The sequence below is a fragment of the Oncorhynchus keta genome, chromosome 37, assembly GCF_023373465.1.
Source record: "Oncorhynchus keta strain PuntledgeMale-10-30-2019 chromosome 37, Oket_V2, whole genome shotgun sequence".
Classification (NCBI taxonomy): domain Eukaryota; kingdom Metazoa; phylum Chordata; class Actinopteri; order Salmoniformes; family Salmonidae; genus Oncorhynchus; species Oncorhynchus keta.
Window position 1 is genome coordinate 26,702,829 of NC_068457.1, and position 14,464 is coordinate 26,717,292.

Below are 14,464 nucleotides of genomic sequence, written 5' to 3' on the forward strand. Positions count from 1 at the left end.
ACAAAAAGTTGTGCATATGCTCACTGCAAATATAAAATGAGCTTAGGCTATGGGCTACCATCATACATGGCTTCATATGGCACACAATGCAACATTGACTATTCGCCCCAGTCACACCATGCTGCTGGTCATGTGTGTTTGGACAACAACCCTGTTGTACATCCAGATGCCAGTGGGAATGAGTACCAGTGTTGCACAACATACACACATATCAGGATAAGGTTTACCGTGTGATATACTTATTTTTTTATTAAATACATACAATTCCTCGGTTACATGGCATCATGGGTATTATTGGCATTGTTTGCATAAATGACATTGCTGCTGTTGCTCTTGGTCTTCTTGAGGAGCAGCTGGGCTTGGGTGTTTAGAAGAACACCATACTCAGCTAAGGTGAACCTCCCCCAACAGCTCATCATTCCTTACAGACAGTTGGATGTGCCAGGGAGGTTATATCAAATCTAATTGTATTGGTCGCATACACATATTTAGCAGATGTTATTGCAGGTGTAGCGAAATGCTTGTGTTCTTAGCTCCAACAGTGTAGTAGTATCTAACAATTCACAACAATACACACACATCTAAAAGTCATTGAATGGAATTAAGAAATATATAAATATTAGGACAAGCAATGTCAGTGGCATTGACTATAATACAGTAAGTATATACATATACAATGAGTAAAACAGTATGTAAACATTATAAAAGAGCGTCTGCTAAATGACTTAAATGTAAATGTAAAGTGACCTATGATTCCATGCAGGATTGAGTAACTGGGTGGTAGCTGGCTAGAGACAGTGACTAAGATCAGGGTAGAGTACTGTGTGGAGGTCATCTAGTGATGGCTATTTAACAGTCTGATGGCCTTGAGGTAGAAGCTGTTTTTCAGTCTCTCCGTCCCAGCTTTGATGCACCTGTACTGACCTCGCCTTCTGGATTATAGCAGGATGAACAGGCAGTGGCTCAGGTGGTTGATGTCCTTGATGATCTTTATGCCCTTCCTGTGACATTGGGTGCTGTAGGTGTCCTGGAGGGCAGTCACATCATTAAAAAAAATCTCCCCATGTTACATCAGAATAGAGCATATAACTGTTGTGGTAGAGACCAGATGAGTGTCTGAAATTTGCACTCAAAATGCAGAACTCTCCAGCTGGCTATAGGCACTGGGATCAGGATTCAAGCATTTCTGGAAATGATGGGTAAACCCTCAAGAGACTATATTGGCTAACACAGATGACTGGTCAATGGATAGGGATTCAATCACATCTAATAATATTTATTAGATATAGTGCTTATCATCACAATGACAATCTCAAAGAACCTAATAAATATATATATATGTATTGGTTCTGGCAGTTCTTGGACAATGGTCTTCCACAGAGGAGTCTGAGGAAGTTGAAAAAGGCAGTAGCCTGAGTCAATAGAAAAGGAAGGGAGAAGTGTGAGGTGTCTGTGCGTTTATAATGTCATGAATAGTTACATTTAGGCATCCAACCTCATTCAGACATGCAAGTCACAGACATGCTTCAAGTAGGCCTGTATTCATAACAGTTCATCTACTTGGTAGTGCAGGGATCATCAACTAGATTCAGCCTCAGGACCATTTTTAGGGAGTGGGGATGGTCGGGGGGCTGGAACATAATTACTAATCATTTGTAGACTGCAAATTGACTGCAAGAAGCCCAAACAGATGTTTGACTAAAACAAATCACTTCAAACCTTGCTTACATTTCTATACGATCACGTATCTCTCTATTATGCGGGAATACTTGGGAACAGATGTGAAATTAAAATCACTTAGAGCGGACTTTCCACACAACAAAAATATTATTCTGCTCAGAAAACTGTGGGGGCAAATAAGTTGGGGACCTGTTGTAGTGTTGTGGTGTTGTAGTGTTTGTAGTGTTGTGGTGTTTGTAGTGTTGTGGTGTTGTAGTGTTGTGGTGTTGTAGTGTTGTAGTGTTGTGGTGTTGTTGTAGTGTATAATAAAGACATCAGACAAAACTCCTTCTATACATTTATTCTACAAACGTTGAAGACAGATCTAATTCTCATCAACATTGACCGTCTGTAGACCTGTTGACAAAGGAAAGAAAAAGGTTTTAGCAACAGAGCGTGACAATAATAAACCTCTGTCTTCATCATCCTAGGACTGAAAAGATGATAAAACTAAATCTTTCATATTGGTGTATTAAGAACAGAACAGGGATATACAGTAACAGACTATTATTGACGTTTCAGCACAATAAATGACACTCTAGCAAACCTATGAAGGCACATTTGGTATTAACTACGCCTCACCTTTGTATGTTGTGACAGGGACATACGTGACGAGTGTGTACAGTTTGTTTGGGGAGTCTTCATCCTCATTGCGCTTCCTGGACAATCGTACCCTCATCCTGTATGGCACATTCCTGTAAATAACACAGGTGAACGTTAGTCTCATCCTGTAAATAACACAGGTGAACGTTAGTCTCATCCTGTAAATAACACAGGTGAACGTTAGTCTCATCCTGTAAATAACATAGTGAACGTTAGTCTCATCCTGTAAATAACATAGTGAACGTTAGTCTCATCCTGTAAATAACATAGTGAACGTTAGTCTCATCCTGTATGGCACATTCCTGTAAATAACACAGGTGAACGTTAGTCTCATCCTGTAAATAACACAGTGAACGTTAGTCTCATCCTGTAAATAACACAGTGAACGCTAGTCTCATCCTGTAAATAACACAGGAGAACGTTAGTCTCATCCTGTAAATAACACAGGTGAACGTTAGTCTCATCCTGTAAATAACACAGGTGAACGTTAGTCTCATCCTGTAAATAACACAGGTGAACGTTAGTCTCATCCTGTAAATAACACAGTGAACGTTAGTCTCATCCTGTAAATAACACAGGTGAACGTTAGTCTCATCCTGTAAATAACACAGGTGAACGTTAGTCTCATCCTGTAAATAACACAGGTGAACGTTAGTCTCATCCTGTAAATAACACAGGTGAACGTTAGTCTCATCCTGTAAATAACACAGGTGAACATTAGTCTCATCCTGTAAATAACACAGGTGAACATTAGTCTCATCCTGTAAATAACACAGGTGAACATTAGTCTCATCCTGTATGGAACGTTCCTGTAAATAACACAGGTGAACGTTAGTCTCATCCTGTATGGAACATTCCTGTAAATAACACAGGTGAACATTAGTCTCATCCTGTATGGAAGTCTCATCCTGTAAATAACACAGGTGAACGTTAGTCTCATCCTGTAAATAACACAGGTGAACGTTAGTCTCATCCTGTAAATGGAACATTAGTCTCATCCTGTAAATAACACAGGTGAACGTTAGTCTCATCCTGTAAACGTTCCTGTAAATAACACAGGTGAATGTTAGTCTCATCCTGTAAATAACACAGGTGAACGTTAGTCTCATCCTGTAAATAACACAGGTGAACGTTAGTCTCATCCTGTAAATAACATAGTGAACATTAGTCTCATCCTGTATGGCACATTCCTGTAAATAACACAGGTGAACGTTAGTCTCATCCTGTAAATAACACAGGTGAACGTTAGTCTCATCCTGTAAATAACACAGGTGAACATTAGTCTCATCCTGTAAATAACACAGGTGAACGTTAGTCTCATCCTGTAAATAACACAGGTGAACATTAGTCTCATCCTGTAAATAACACAGGTGAACATTAGTCTCATCCTGTAAATAACACAGGTGAACATTAGTCTCATCCTGTAAATAACACAGGTGAACGTTAGTCTCATCCTGTAAATAACACAGGTGAACGTTAGTCTCATCCTGTAAATAACACAGGTGAACATTAGTCTCATCCTGTAAATAACACAGGTGAACATTAGTCTCATCCTGTAAATAACACAGGTGAACATTAGTCTCATCCTGTATGGAACGTTCCTGTAAATAACACAGGTGAACATTAGTACTAAGCAGAATGAAAACATGCTTGTGCAACAAGTTGTAGTGTTATTTGTGTCAACAACCATAAGTGGTTGTATGGGCAGAGAAAGAGCTGTTACCGAACCCTTTCCTCAAGCACCCCCAGCTACTCCATGTTTTTGATATTTGAACACGTATTTGTTCCTGAGGAAGCACACCTGGGCCACGTTCAGCTGCCAAACGTTCTCGAACGTTGCAGATAGAAATGCCATGAACAGAGCCGATGTGATTCCTTATTCTACATGTCAGAGAGGCATGTTTGATCAACATACCCTATTTCTATCTGAATGTTCCAAAACGTTTGATCCTGCTGAAAGCGCCCCATTCAACTAATGGGCTTAGTGATTGTTTAACCAACTTAATATGGTTTGGGAAACACGAGTACAGTAATACCTGATTCATATGATAACAGGGTGTATTCACTAGACACCAAATGGAAGCAAACAGCAGAAATGGGGAGAAACCTCTGAACTTGTCCAATAGAAACCCCATGTTTACTGTTGCAAAACATTCTGCTACAGTGTGCACTAATGAATACACCCGATTAATCTTTAAACAGGCGTCTCATTAGTCCTTACTTGACGCCTTTGGTCCACACAGCCTTGTTCAGGCGGGTGTCGATGCGTACATCAGGAGTTCCCATCTCCTTCATGGCGAACTTGCGGATCTCTTTGAGAGCGCGAGGAGCTCTCCTCTTGAAGCTCCTGTAGAGAGAAGGAACGTTCTGATCAAGACCAGCCGCGGGGGACTAACAAAAACTAGCCAGGGACACCTGCCAATTTAGAGGAACAGCAGATTTGTCAACAGCCATGTGATGTCACACCATGCTCTGTGATGTAAATACTCCCATATGATGTCACACCATGCTCTGTGATGTAAATACTCCCATATGATGTCACACCATGCTCTGTGATGTAAATACTCCCATCCATATGAAGTCACACCATGCTCTGTGATGTAAATACTCCCATATGATGTCACACCATGCTCTGTGATGTAAATACTCCCATATGATGTCACACCATGCTCTGTGATGTAAATACTCCCATATGATGTCACACCATGCTCTGTGATGTAAATACTCCCATATGTCACACCATGCTCTGTGATGTAAATACTCCCATATGATGTCACACCATGCTCTGTGATGTAAATACTCCCATATGATGTCACACCATGCTCTGTGATGTAAATACTCCCAATATGATGTCACACCATGCTCTGTGATGAAAATACTCCCATATGATGAAATCTCGCGTCTTGTGACGGCCGGCCGCCCAACAACCTGCCCGCTTGACCCTATCCCCTCCTCTCTTCTCCAGACCATTTCCGGAGACCTTCTCCCTTACCTCACCTCGCTCATCAACTCATCCCTGACCGCTGGCTACGTCCCTTCCGTCTTCAGGAGAGCGAGAGTTGCACCCCTTCTGAAAAAACCTACACTCGATCCCTCCGATGTCAACAACTACAGACCAGTATCCCTTCTTTCTTTTCTCTTCAAAACTCTTGAACGTGCCGTCCCCCTCTCCCGCTATCTCTCTCAGAATGACCTTCTTGATCCAAATCAGTCAGGTTTCAAGACTAGTCATTCAACTGAGACTGCTCTTCTCTGTATCACGGAGGCGCTCCGCACTGCTAAAGCTAACTCTCTCTCCTCTGCTCTCATCCTTCTAGACCTATTGGCTGCCTTCGATACTGTGAACCATCAGACCCTCCTCTCCACCCTCTCCGAGTTGGGCATCTCCGGCGCGGCCCACGCTTGGATTGCGTCCTACCTGACAGGTCGCTCCTACCAGGTGGCGTGGCGAGAATCTGTCTCCTCACCACGCGCTCTCACCACTGGTGTCCCCCAGGGCTCTGTTCTAGGCCCTCTCCTATTCTCGCTATACACCAAGTCACTTGGCTCTGTCATAACCTCACATGGTCTCTCCTATCATTGCTATGCAGACGATACACAATTAATCTTCTCCTTTCCCCCTTCTGATGACCAGGTGGCGAATCGCATCTCTGCATGTCTGGCAGACATATCAGTGTGGATGACGGATCACCACCTCAAGCTGAACCTCGGCAAGACGGAGCTGCTCTTCCTCCCGGGAAGGACTGCCCGTTCCATGATCTCGCCATCACGGTTGACAACTCCATTGTGTCCTCCTCCCAGAGCGCTAAGAACCTTGGCGTGATCCTGGACAACACCCTGTCGTTCTCAACTAACATCAAGGCGGTGGCCCGTTCCTGCAGGTTCATGCTCTACAACATCCGCAGAGTACGACCCTGCCTCACACAGGAAGCGGCGCAGGTCCTAATCCAGGCACTTGTCATCTCCCGTCTGGATTACTGCAACTCGCTGTTGGCTGGGCTCCCTGCCTGTGCCATTAAACCCCTACAACTCATCCAGAACGCCGCAGCCCGTCTGGTGTTCAACCTTCCCAAGTTCTCTCACGTCACCCCGCTCCTCCGCTCTCTCCACTGGCTTCCAGTTGAAGCTCGCATCCGCTACAAGACCATGGTGCTTGCCTACGGAGCTGTGAGGGGAACGGCACCTCAGTACCTCCAGGCTCTGATCAGGCCCTACACCCAAACAAGGGCACTGCGTTCATCCACCTCTGGCCTGCTCGCCTCCCTACCACTGAGGAAGTACAGTTCCCGCTCAGCCCAGTCAAAACTGTTCGCTGCTCTGGCCCCCAATGGTGGAACAAACTCCCTCACGACGCCAGGACAGCGGAGTCAATCACCACCTTCCGGAGACACCTGAAACCCCACCTCTTTAAGGAATACCTAGGATAGGATAAAGTAATCCTTCTCACCCCCCTTAAAAGATTTAGATGCACTATTGTAAAGTGGCTATTCCATTGGATGTCATAAGGTGAATGCACCAATTTGTAAGTCGCTCTGGATAAGAGCGTCTGCTAAATGACTTAAATGTAAATGTAATATATCACACCATGCTCTGTGATGTAAATACTCCCATATGATGTCACACCATGCTCTGTGATGTAAATACTCCCATATGATGTCACACCAGACCATATCCTCTGGTACTGATGAAACACGATTTTAGGTGCAAATGACACCATTGACCTGGCTTCTGTTGGTGAATTTGTCCATTTGCACCACAGTACTTACACTCCATGGATGCGCTTGTGGATGTTGACGGTATATTCTCTGGTCACCACCTCATTGATGGCTGAACGCCCCTTCTTCTTCTCTCCCTTCTTGGTAGGAGCCATCTGAAAAGACAAACCGGGATGGTTCAAGTTGAGATTGTCCCATACAAAGTAAAACGCCAGAATTGCTAGGCTAACGTTAGCTAGCTAGCCAGGTACACTAACGTCCAAAACAGGAAAACATCCCTGCTCCACCGAAACAAAAATGGCTCATGAAAATGGCTAAATGTAACCATTAATTGGACTGCCTGTAGTTAGCTGGCAAATGTATATGTTATGTCTGATAGCTAGCCAGCTAGCATGTTACGGAGCCTGTGGTGTGCACGGTAACTAAAGTTCTGACTGTTTTTGTTAACTAAATGAATGAACAATGCATCACAAACTCAAATCCGATTGACAAGGAGGTACACAACTTTGGATTTGGACAATGAAAATATGTATTTTATGCATAAATACTGCAGGATGGAGTTAGATTGTGCGAGGACTATCAATCAGACAAACTCACTTTGGTGGGGAACTGTTGAAAAGGAAGGACCGGAAATAGATCCGGCTGAATGTTGTCCGTAGAAAACAAGTACATATGACAATGTTCCTACGTCTTGTTGCCACGGTAACCATGAACGCTACACTGTATCGGTATGTCGTTAGCTGTATACATTGAAACATTTCTAGTGCAGAAAAGGAAGCCTATTTCATTGATATCTTAGGACCAAAACCTGAACTGGGATAAACCGTCGAATTTTGCTATTAGTCTCTCAACTTTTAGCTATAACAATATGACAACGAATTATGTTAGAATTAATCCCCCGGTTGTTGAGTTTACCGACGTAAAAGCAGGGAAGGTTTACAAGACCACTGTCACGGTGACCAACACTGGAATTACCTCGAAAAGAATGAGACTCCTTGAACCCACATCAAAGGTGAAATCCTTCCTGCAGTGCTGCCTGTCAGCTGTCTTTGTGTGTAATACGTTAGTAAAGTTCAGAGCAACGTGTGCTTAGTTTTCATTGCGCTTTTGTCCTATTCTAACTTATAAACTCATTGATGCAATACATTATTATACACTTTTGTTACTTCCACCCTTCATATTGCCCTGCCCCTCTCTTCTTTAATTGTATCAACTCCTTGTCCTACCACTCAAGCTGTTCAAATTCAGGGTGACAAACACAGAAACCCCCATTGCTGCTGGATTGTCCCTGAGTGGCACTCTAGAGTTCAGGCCTGAGAAAGATGAGGATGTCTGTGACCGTCTGCTCCTTGTCCTGGAAGACAAAGCCATGGAGATCCCCCTCTTAGCGTACGTAGAGTCATATATACACCTGTTATAACATCACTCATTCATGTAGTTGCTTTCTCGGGTTCCAACAGACATGTGCCTAGGCAATCTTCAATCTCATGTGCCTAGGCAATCTTCAATCTCATGTGCCTAGGCAATCTTCAATCTCATGTGCCTAGGCAATCTTCAGGTCTCATCCAAGGTTACTTATATTTGGGCTTTCCTGCAGGTTCTCCCCAGCGTGTTCTCTCACCATGGAATCTCTCGCTGATTTCGGCTCTGTGATGGCAAACAGTCAGGTGATCAGCAAAGAGGTGGAATTGACCAATCAGGGATCTGCTCCAGGTATTATGCTTTTGCCTCTCCCATTGAACCCACTTCTGTAAACTTGCATTGATTGATTTTAGTTGACATTTGCAGTAATCTAGCTGATTTATTTATGGTATATTTCTTGTTGTTATATTAATTGATTGCTGTTCATGCCCTTGGCCTTGCTGAAGGATCTTTTCAGGTGCTGTATGATGGAGACCAGTCCATCAGGCTCTCTCCCAGCAGTGGCATCCTGCAGTCTGGCGCAACCCAGTGGCTGAAGGTGGAACTGTGCACTGACAGACCCACGAGGGTCAGAGAGGAGGCCCAGTAAGGAAACTAGAGACTCTTGAACATCATCTTATACGCTCCACCGTATTCTGCTTAGTGTTACTTATGGTTCTTTGTTTGTGCATTTTGTGTGTGTTTATTGAGTTTCCTCCCTCCCTCCTTCCCTTTCTCTCAGGGTGAAGCTGCAGAACAGTAAGGACGTGGTCCTGAAGATCAGGGCTGATGTTTTGGAGCAGAGCCTGGAGCTCCAGGACCTAGAGGGGGACAGGTTGTCCTGCCTCCGCTTCGGACCCGTCTTCTTTGGGACGTCCCGGGTGGAAAAGGTGGTTCTGGTGAACAGTGGACCACAGGCCTGCGACTGGATGGTGGTGCTGCAGGACGATGCTCCAGGGACAGAAATGGTACGCAGATACAGAGAGAAAACACAGACACACACATGCACCAACACACACAGAGAGAAAACACAGATACACACATGCACCAACACACACAGAGAGAAAACACAGACACACACATGCACCAACACACACAGAGAGAAAACACAGACACACACATGCACCAACACACACAGAGAGAAAACACAGACACACACATGCACCAACACACACAGAGAGAAAACACAGACACACACATGCACCAACACACACAGAGAGAAAACACAGACACACACATGAACCAACACACACAGAGAGAAAACACAGACACACACATGCACCAACACACACAGAGAGAAAACACAGACACACACATGCACCAACACACACAGAGAGAAAACACAGACACACACATGCACCAACACACACAGAGAGAAAACACAGATACACACATGCACCAACACACACAGAGAGAAAACACAGACACACACATGCACCAACACACACAGAGAGAAAACACAGACACACACATGCACCAACACACACAGAGAGAAAACACAGACACACACATGCACCAACACACACAGAGAGAAAACACAAACACACACATGCACCAACACACAGAGAGAAAACACAGACACACACATGCACCAACACACACAGAGAGAAAACACAGACACACACATGCACCAACACACACAGAGAGAAAACACAGACACATTCCCTGGATGGGAGACCAGATGCTGCTGGAAGTGGTGTTGGAGGGCCAGTAGGAGGCACCCTTTCCTCTGATCTAAAAAAGAAATGCCCCAACGCCCCAGGGCAGTGATTGGGGACATTTCCCTGTGTAGGGTGCTGTCTTTCGGATGGGACGTTAAAAGGGTGTCCTGACTCTGTGTGGTCACTAAAGATCCCATGGCACTTATTGTAACAGTAGGGGTGTTAACCCTGGTGTCCTGACTAAATTCCCAATCTGGTCTTCATACCATCATGGCCACCTAATCATCCCCAGTTTACAATTGTCTCATTCATTTCCCCCTCCTCTCCCCTGTAACTATTCCTCAGGTCGTTGCTGTAAATGAGAATGTGTTCTCAGTCAATGTAGCTGGTAAAATAATGTTAAATACATTTTGTTGACATATTTCACACTGAAGTGCAACTATACTAAACTGTGTTTTTAGATCCCTATCGTTAGGCCTGATACACTTTTGTATTGCTGTATGTGTGTGTGTGTGTGTGTGTGTGTGTGTGTGTGTGTGTGTGTGTGTGTGTGTGTGTGTGTGTGTGTGTGTGTGTGTGTGTGTGTGTGTGTGTGTGTGTGTGTGTGTGTGTGTGTGTGTGTGTGTGTGTGTGTGTGTGTGTGTGTGTTTGTGTGTGTGTCTGTGCCCATGTGTGTGTCTGCGTGTCTGTGTGTGTCTGTCTGTGTGTGTCTGTGTGTGTGTTTGTGTGTGTGTCTGTGCCTGTGTGTGTGTCTGCGTGTCTGTGTGTGTGTGTGTTTCATCAGGGCTTTGACCTCCAGAGGAGTACAGACGCAGCGCTGCTAGAGAGGAGTGTTCGTAACAGGGCCACCGCTGTGGATCCCTCCACTGTGATCGCCTGTGTGCCCAACGAGGGACGACTGAGACCCTACGACAGAACCACTCTGTGGGTCTGCTTCCGTCCTGTCAGCAGAAGGTATCCAGCCCTCCTGTGTGTGTGTCTATGTGGGGGTATAAATGTGTATAAAGACATTATAACAGGCAGTATATAATGGTTGTTCTGTTCTTCAGAAGGAGCAGGGAGGAGCAGAAGAGCAGTGGGGCCTCAGCAGCAGCCAGTAAACAAGACGTCTCCCTCTTCCTCAAGTTCCACACGGTGGGAAGTAAAGATGGCTTCAACCAGCAGCAGCAGCAGCACTCCACTGTACCTCCCCACAATGGTACAGCAAGCCTCAGTCTGTTCCTTACCAACAGCACTCCACTGTACCTCCCCACAATGGTACAGCAAGCCTCAGTCTGTTCCTTACCAACAGCACTCCACTGTACCTCCCCACAATGGTACAGCAAGCCTCAGTCTGTTCCTTACCAACAGCACTCCACTGTACCTCCCCACAATGGTACAGCAAGCCTCAGTCTGTTCCTTACCAACAGCACTCCACTGTACCTCCCCACAATGGTACAGCAAGCCTCAGTCTGTTCCTTACCAACAGCACTCCACTGTACCTCCCCACAATGGTACAGCAAGCCTCAGTCTGTTCCTTACCAACAGCACTCCACTGTACCTCCCCACAATGGTACAGCAAGCCTCAGTCTGTTCCTTACCAACAGCACTCCACTGTACCTCCCCACAATGGTACAGCAAGCCTCAGTCTGTTCCTTACCAACAGCACTCCACTGTACCTCCCCACAATGGTACAGCAAGCCTCAGTCTGTTCCTTACCAACAGCACTCCACTGTACCTCCCCACAATGGTACAGCAAGCCTCAGTCTGTTCCTTACCAACAGCACTCCACTGTACCACCCCACAATGGTACAGCAAGCCTCAGTCTGTTCCTTACCAACAGCACTCCACTGTACCTCCCCACAATGGTACAGCAAGCCTCAGTCTGTTCCTTACCAACAGCACTCCACTGTACCTCCCCACAATGGTACAGCAAGCCTCAGTCTGTTCCTTACCAACAGCACTCCACTGTACCTCCCCACAATGGTACAGCAAGCCTCAGTCTGTTCCTTACCAACAGCACTCCACTGTACCTCCCCACAATGGTACAGCAAGCCTCAGTCTGTTCCTTACCAACAGCACTCCACTGTACCACCCCACAATGGTACAGCAAGCCTCAGTCTGTTCCTTACCAACAGCACTCCACTGTACCTCCCCACAATGGTACAGCAAGCCTCAGTCTGTTCCTTACCAACAGCACTCCACTGTACCTCCCCACAATGGTACAGCAAGCCTCAGTCTGTTCCTTACCAACAGCACTCCACTGTACCACCCCACAATGGTACAGCAAGCCTCAGTCTGTTCCTTACCAACAGCACTCCACTGTACCACCCCACAATGGTACAGCAAGCCTCAGTCTGTTCCTTACCAACAGCACTCCACTGTACCACCCCACAATGGTACAGCAAGCCTCAGTCTGTTCCTTACCAACAGCACTCCACTGTACCACCCCACAATGGTACAGCAAGCCTCAGTCTGTTCCTTACCAACAGCACTCCACTGTACCACCCCACAATGGTACAGCAAGCCTCAGTCTGTTCCTTACCAACAGCACTCCACTGTACCACCCCACAATGGTACAGCAAGCCTCAGTCTGTTCCTTACCAACAGCACTCCACTGTACCACCCCACAATGGTACAGCAAGCCTCAGTCTGTTCCTTACCAACAGCACTCCACTGTACCACCCCACAATGGTACAGCAAGCCTCAGTCTGTTCCTTACCAACAGCACTCCACTGTACCACCCCACAATGGTACAGCAAGCCTCAGTCTGTTCCTTACCAACAGCACTCCACTGTACCACCCCACAATGGTACAGCAAGCCTCAGTCTGTTCCTTACCAACAGCACTCCACTGTACCACCCCACAATGGTACAGCAAGCCTCAGTCTGTTCCTTACCAACAGCACTCCACTGTACCACCCCACAATGGTTCAGTCTGTTCCTTACCAACAGCACTCCACTGTACCACCCCACAATGGTACAGCAAGCCTCAGTCTGTTCCTTACCAACAGCACTCCACTGTACCACCCCACAATGGTACAGCAAGCCTCAGTCTGTTCCTTACCAACAGCACTCCACTGTACCTCCCCACAATGGTACAGCAAGCCTCAGTCTGTTCCTTACCAACAGCACTCCACTGTACCACCCCACAATGGTACAGCAAGCCTCAGTCTGTTCCTTACCAACAGCACTCCACTGTACCACCCCACAATGGTACAGCAAGCCTCAGTCTGTTCCTTACCAATAGCAGGAACAACATGCTGCAATTTAACAGTGTATATTATATCATTAGTATAAACAACAATTGAAGCCATTCTCTGGTGAGGGGTACTGACTGACATGTGTACAACAGCTATAACAGAAGTGTTGTGCTTGATCTGGGACTGTCTTGTACTTGACCCCTGACCTCTCTGACCTCTAAGCCCTGACCTCTATCCCCAGGTTACTGTGTGGAGCTGGCGGTGACTGGCTCAGCCCTCCCTGTCTCCCTGGTGCCCAGCCCCGGCCACAGCTTCAGCTTCCAGCAGTGCCTGATGGGAGAGCGCGTGGACGTCCTGTGTGTGCTCCACAACCTCTCCCCTCATCTCCCTGTCACCTTCAAGTTCCGAAAGATGGCCAACTTCATCAGTGACCCCACTAGTGGAACCATCTCCCCAGGACAGAGCCAGGTAGACAGATGGTCAACTTCATCAGTGACCCCACTAGTGGAACCATCTCCCCAGGACAGAGCCAGGTAGATATATGGTCAACTTCATCAGTGACCCCACTAGTGGAACCATCTCCCCAGGGCAGAGCCAGGTAGATATATGGTCAACTTCATCAGTGACCCCACTAGTGGAACCATCTCCCCAGGGCAGAGCCAGGTAGATATATGGTTAACTTCATCAGTGACCCTCCTAGTGGAACCATCTCCCCAGGGCAGAGCCAGGTAGATAGATGGTTAACTTCATCAGTGACCCCACTAGTGGAACCATCTCCCCAGGGCAGAGCCAGGTAGATAGATGGTTAACTTCATCAGTGACCCCACTAGTGGAACCATCTCCCCAGGGCAGAGCCAGGTAGATAGATGGTTAACTTCATCAGTGACCCCACTAGTGGAACCATCTCCCCAGGGCAGAGCCAGGTAGATAGATGGTTAACTTCATCAGTGACCCACTAGTGGAACCATCTCCCCAGGACAGAGCCAGGTAGACAGATGGTTAACTTCATCAGTGACCCTACTAGTGGAACCATCTCCCCAGGACAGAGCCAGGTAGACAGATGGTTAACTTCATCAGTGACCCTCCTAGTGGAACCATCTCCCCAGGACAGAGCCAGGTAGACAGATGGTCAACTTCATCAGTGACCCCACTAGTGGAACCATCTCCCCAGGGCAGAGCCAGGT

General features: G+C 46.3%; 2 protein-coding genes and 1 long non-coding RNA gene across 7 annotated transcripts in view; 2 read left to right on the forward strand and 1 right to left on the reverse strand.

The window, feature by feature from the left end:
• Window positions 1-2,004: 2,004 nt before the first annotated feature.
• Window positions 2,005-7,692, reverse strand: LOC127916802 (60S ribosomal protein L31-like). The gene is made up of 5 exons (XM_052500047.1): window positions 7,635-7,692; window positions 7,089-7,192; window positions 4,544-4,669; window positions 2,302-2,414; window positions 2,005-2,076 (listed from the first exon to the last, which is right to left on the reverse strand). Exons 2-5 carry the CDS (start codon window positions 7,190-7,192, stop codon window positions 2,045-2,047), a joined length of 375 nt encoding a protein of 124 aa, XP_052356007.1. The 5' UTR covers window positions 7,635-7,692; the 3' UTR covers window positions 2,005-2,044.
• LOC127916803 (uncharacterized) lies at window positions 2,354-4,531 on the forward strand. 5 transcript variants are annotated; one of them, XR_008096091.1, is made up of 5 exons: window positions 2,354-2,495; window positions 2,770-2,835; window positions 2,901-3,146; window positions 3,528-3,626; window positions 3,660-4,531. It is a non-coding gene; the product is annotated as an uncharacterized LOC127916803 (long non-coding RNA). The 5 variants fall into 5 exon arrangements; XR_008096090.1 differs by lacking the exons at window positions 2,354-2,495; window positions 2,770-2,835 and adding an exon at window positions 2,638-2,769 and having other exon boundaries at window positions 2,967-3,146; XR_008096094.1 differs by lacking the exons at window positions 2,354-2,495; window positions 3,528-3,626 and having other exon boundaries at window positions 2,638-2,835; window positions 2,901-3,194; window positions 3,693-4,531.
• Window positions 7,693-7,710: 18 nt separating the features above from the next.
• The window catches only part of LOC127916630 (cilia- and flagella-associated protein 47-like), a 75,371-nt gene continuing 68,617 nt past the window's right edge, over window positions 7,711-14,464 (forward strand). The window contains exons 1-8 of the mRNA XM_052498940.1: window positions 7,711-8,049; window positions 8,272-8,426; window positions 8,635-8,750; window positions 8,906-9,044; window positions 9,181-9,670; window positions 10,884-11,053; window positions 11,149-11,297; window positions 13,522-13,742. Of these exons, the coding sequence (XP_052354900.1) occupies window positions 7,906-8,049; window positions 8,272-8,426; window positions 8,635-8,750; window positions 8,906-9,044; window positions 9,181-9,670; window positions 10,884-11,053; window positions 11,149-11,297; window positions 13,522-13,742 (1,584 nt within the window). The 5' untranslated portion in view covers window positions 7,711-7,905. The remainder of the gene's footprint in view (window positions 8,050-8,271; window positions 8,427-8,634; window positions 8,751-8,905; window positions 9,045-9,180; window positions 9,671-10,883; window positions 11,054-11,148; window positions 11,298-13,521; window positions 13,743-14,464) is intronic.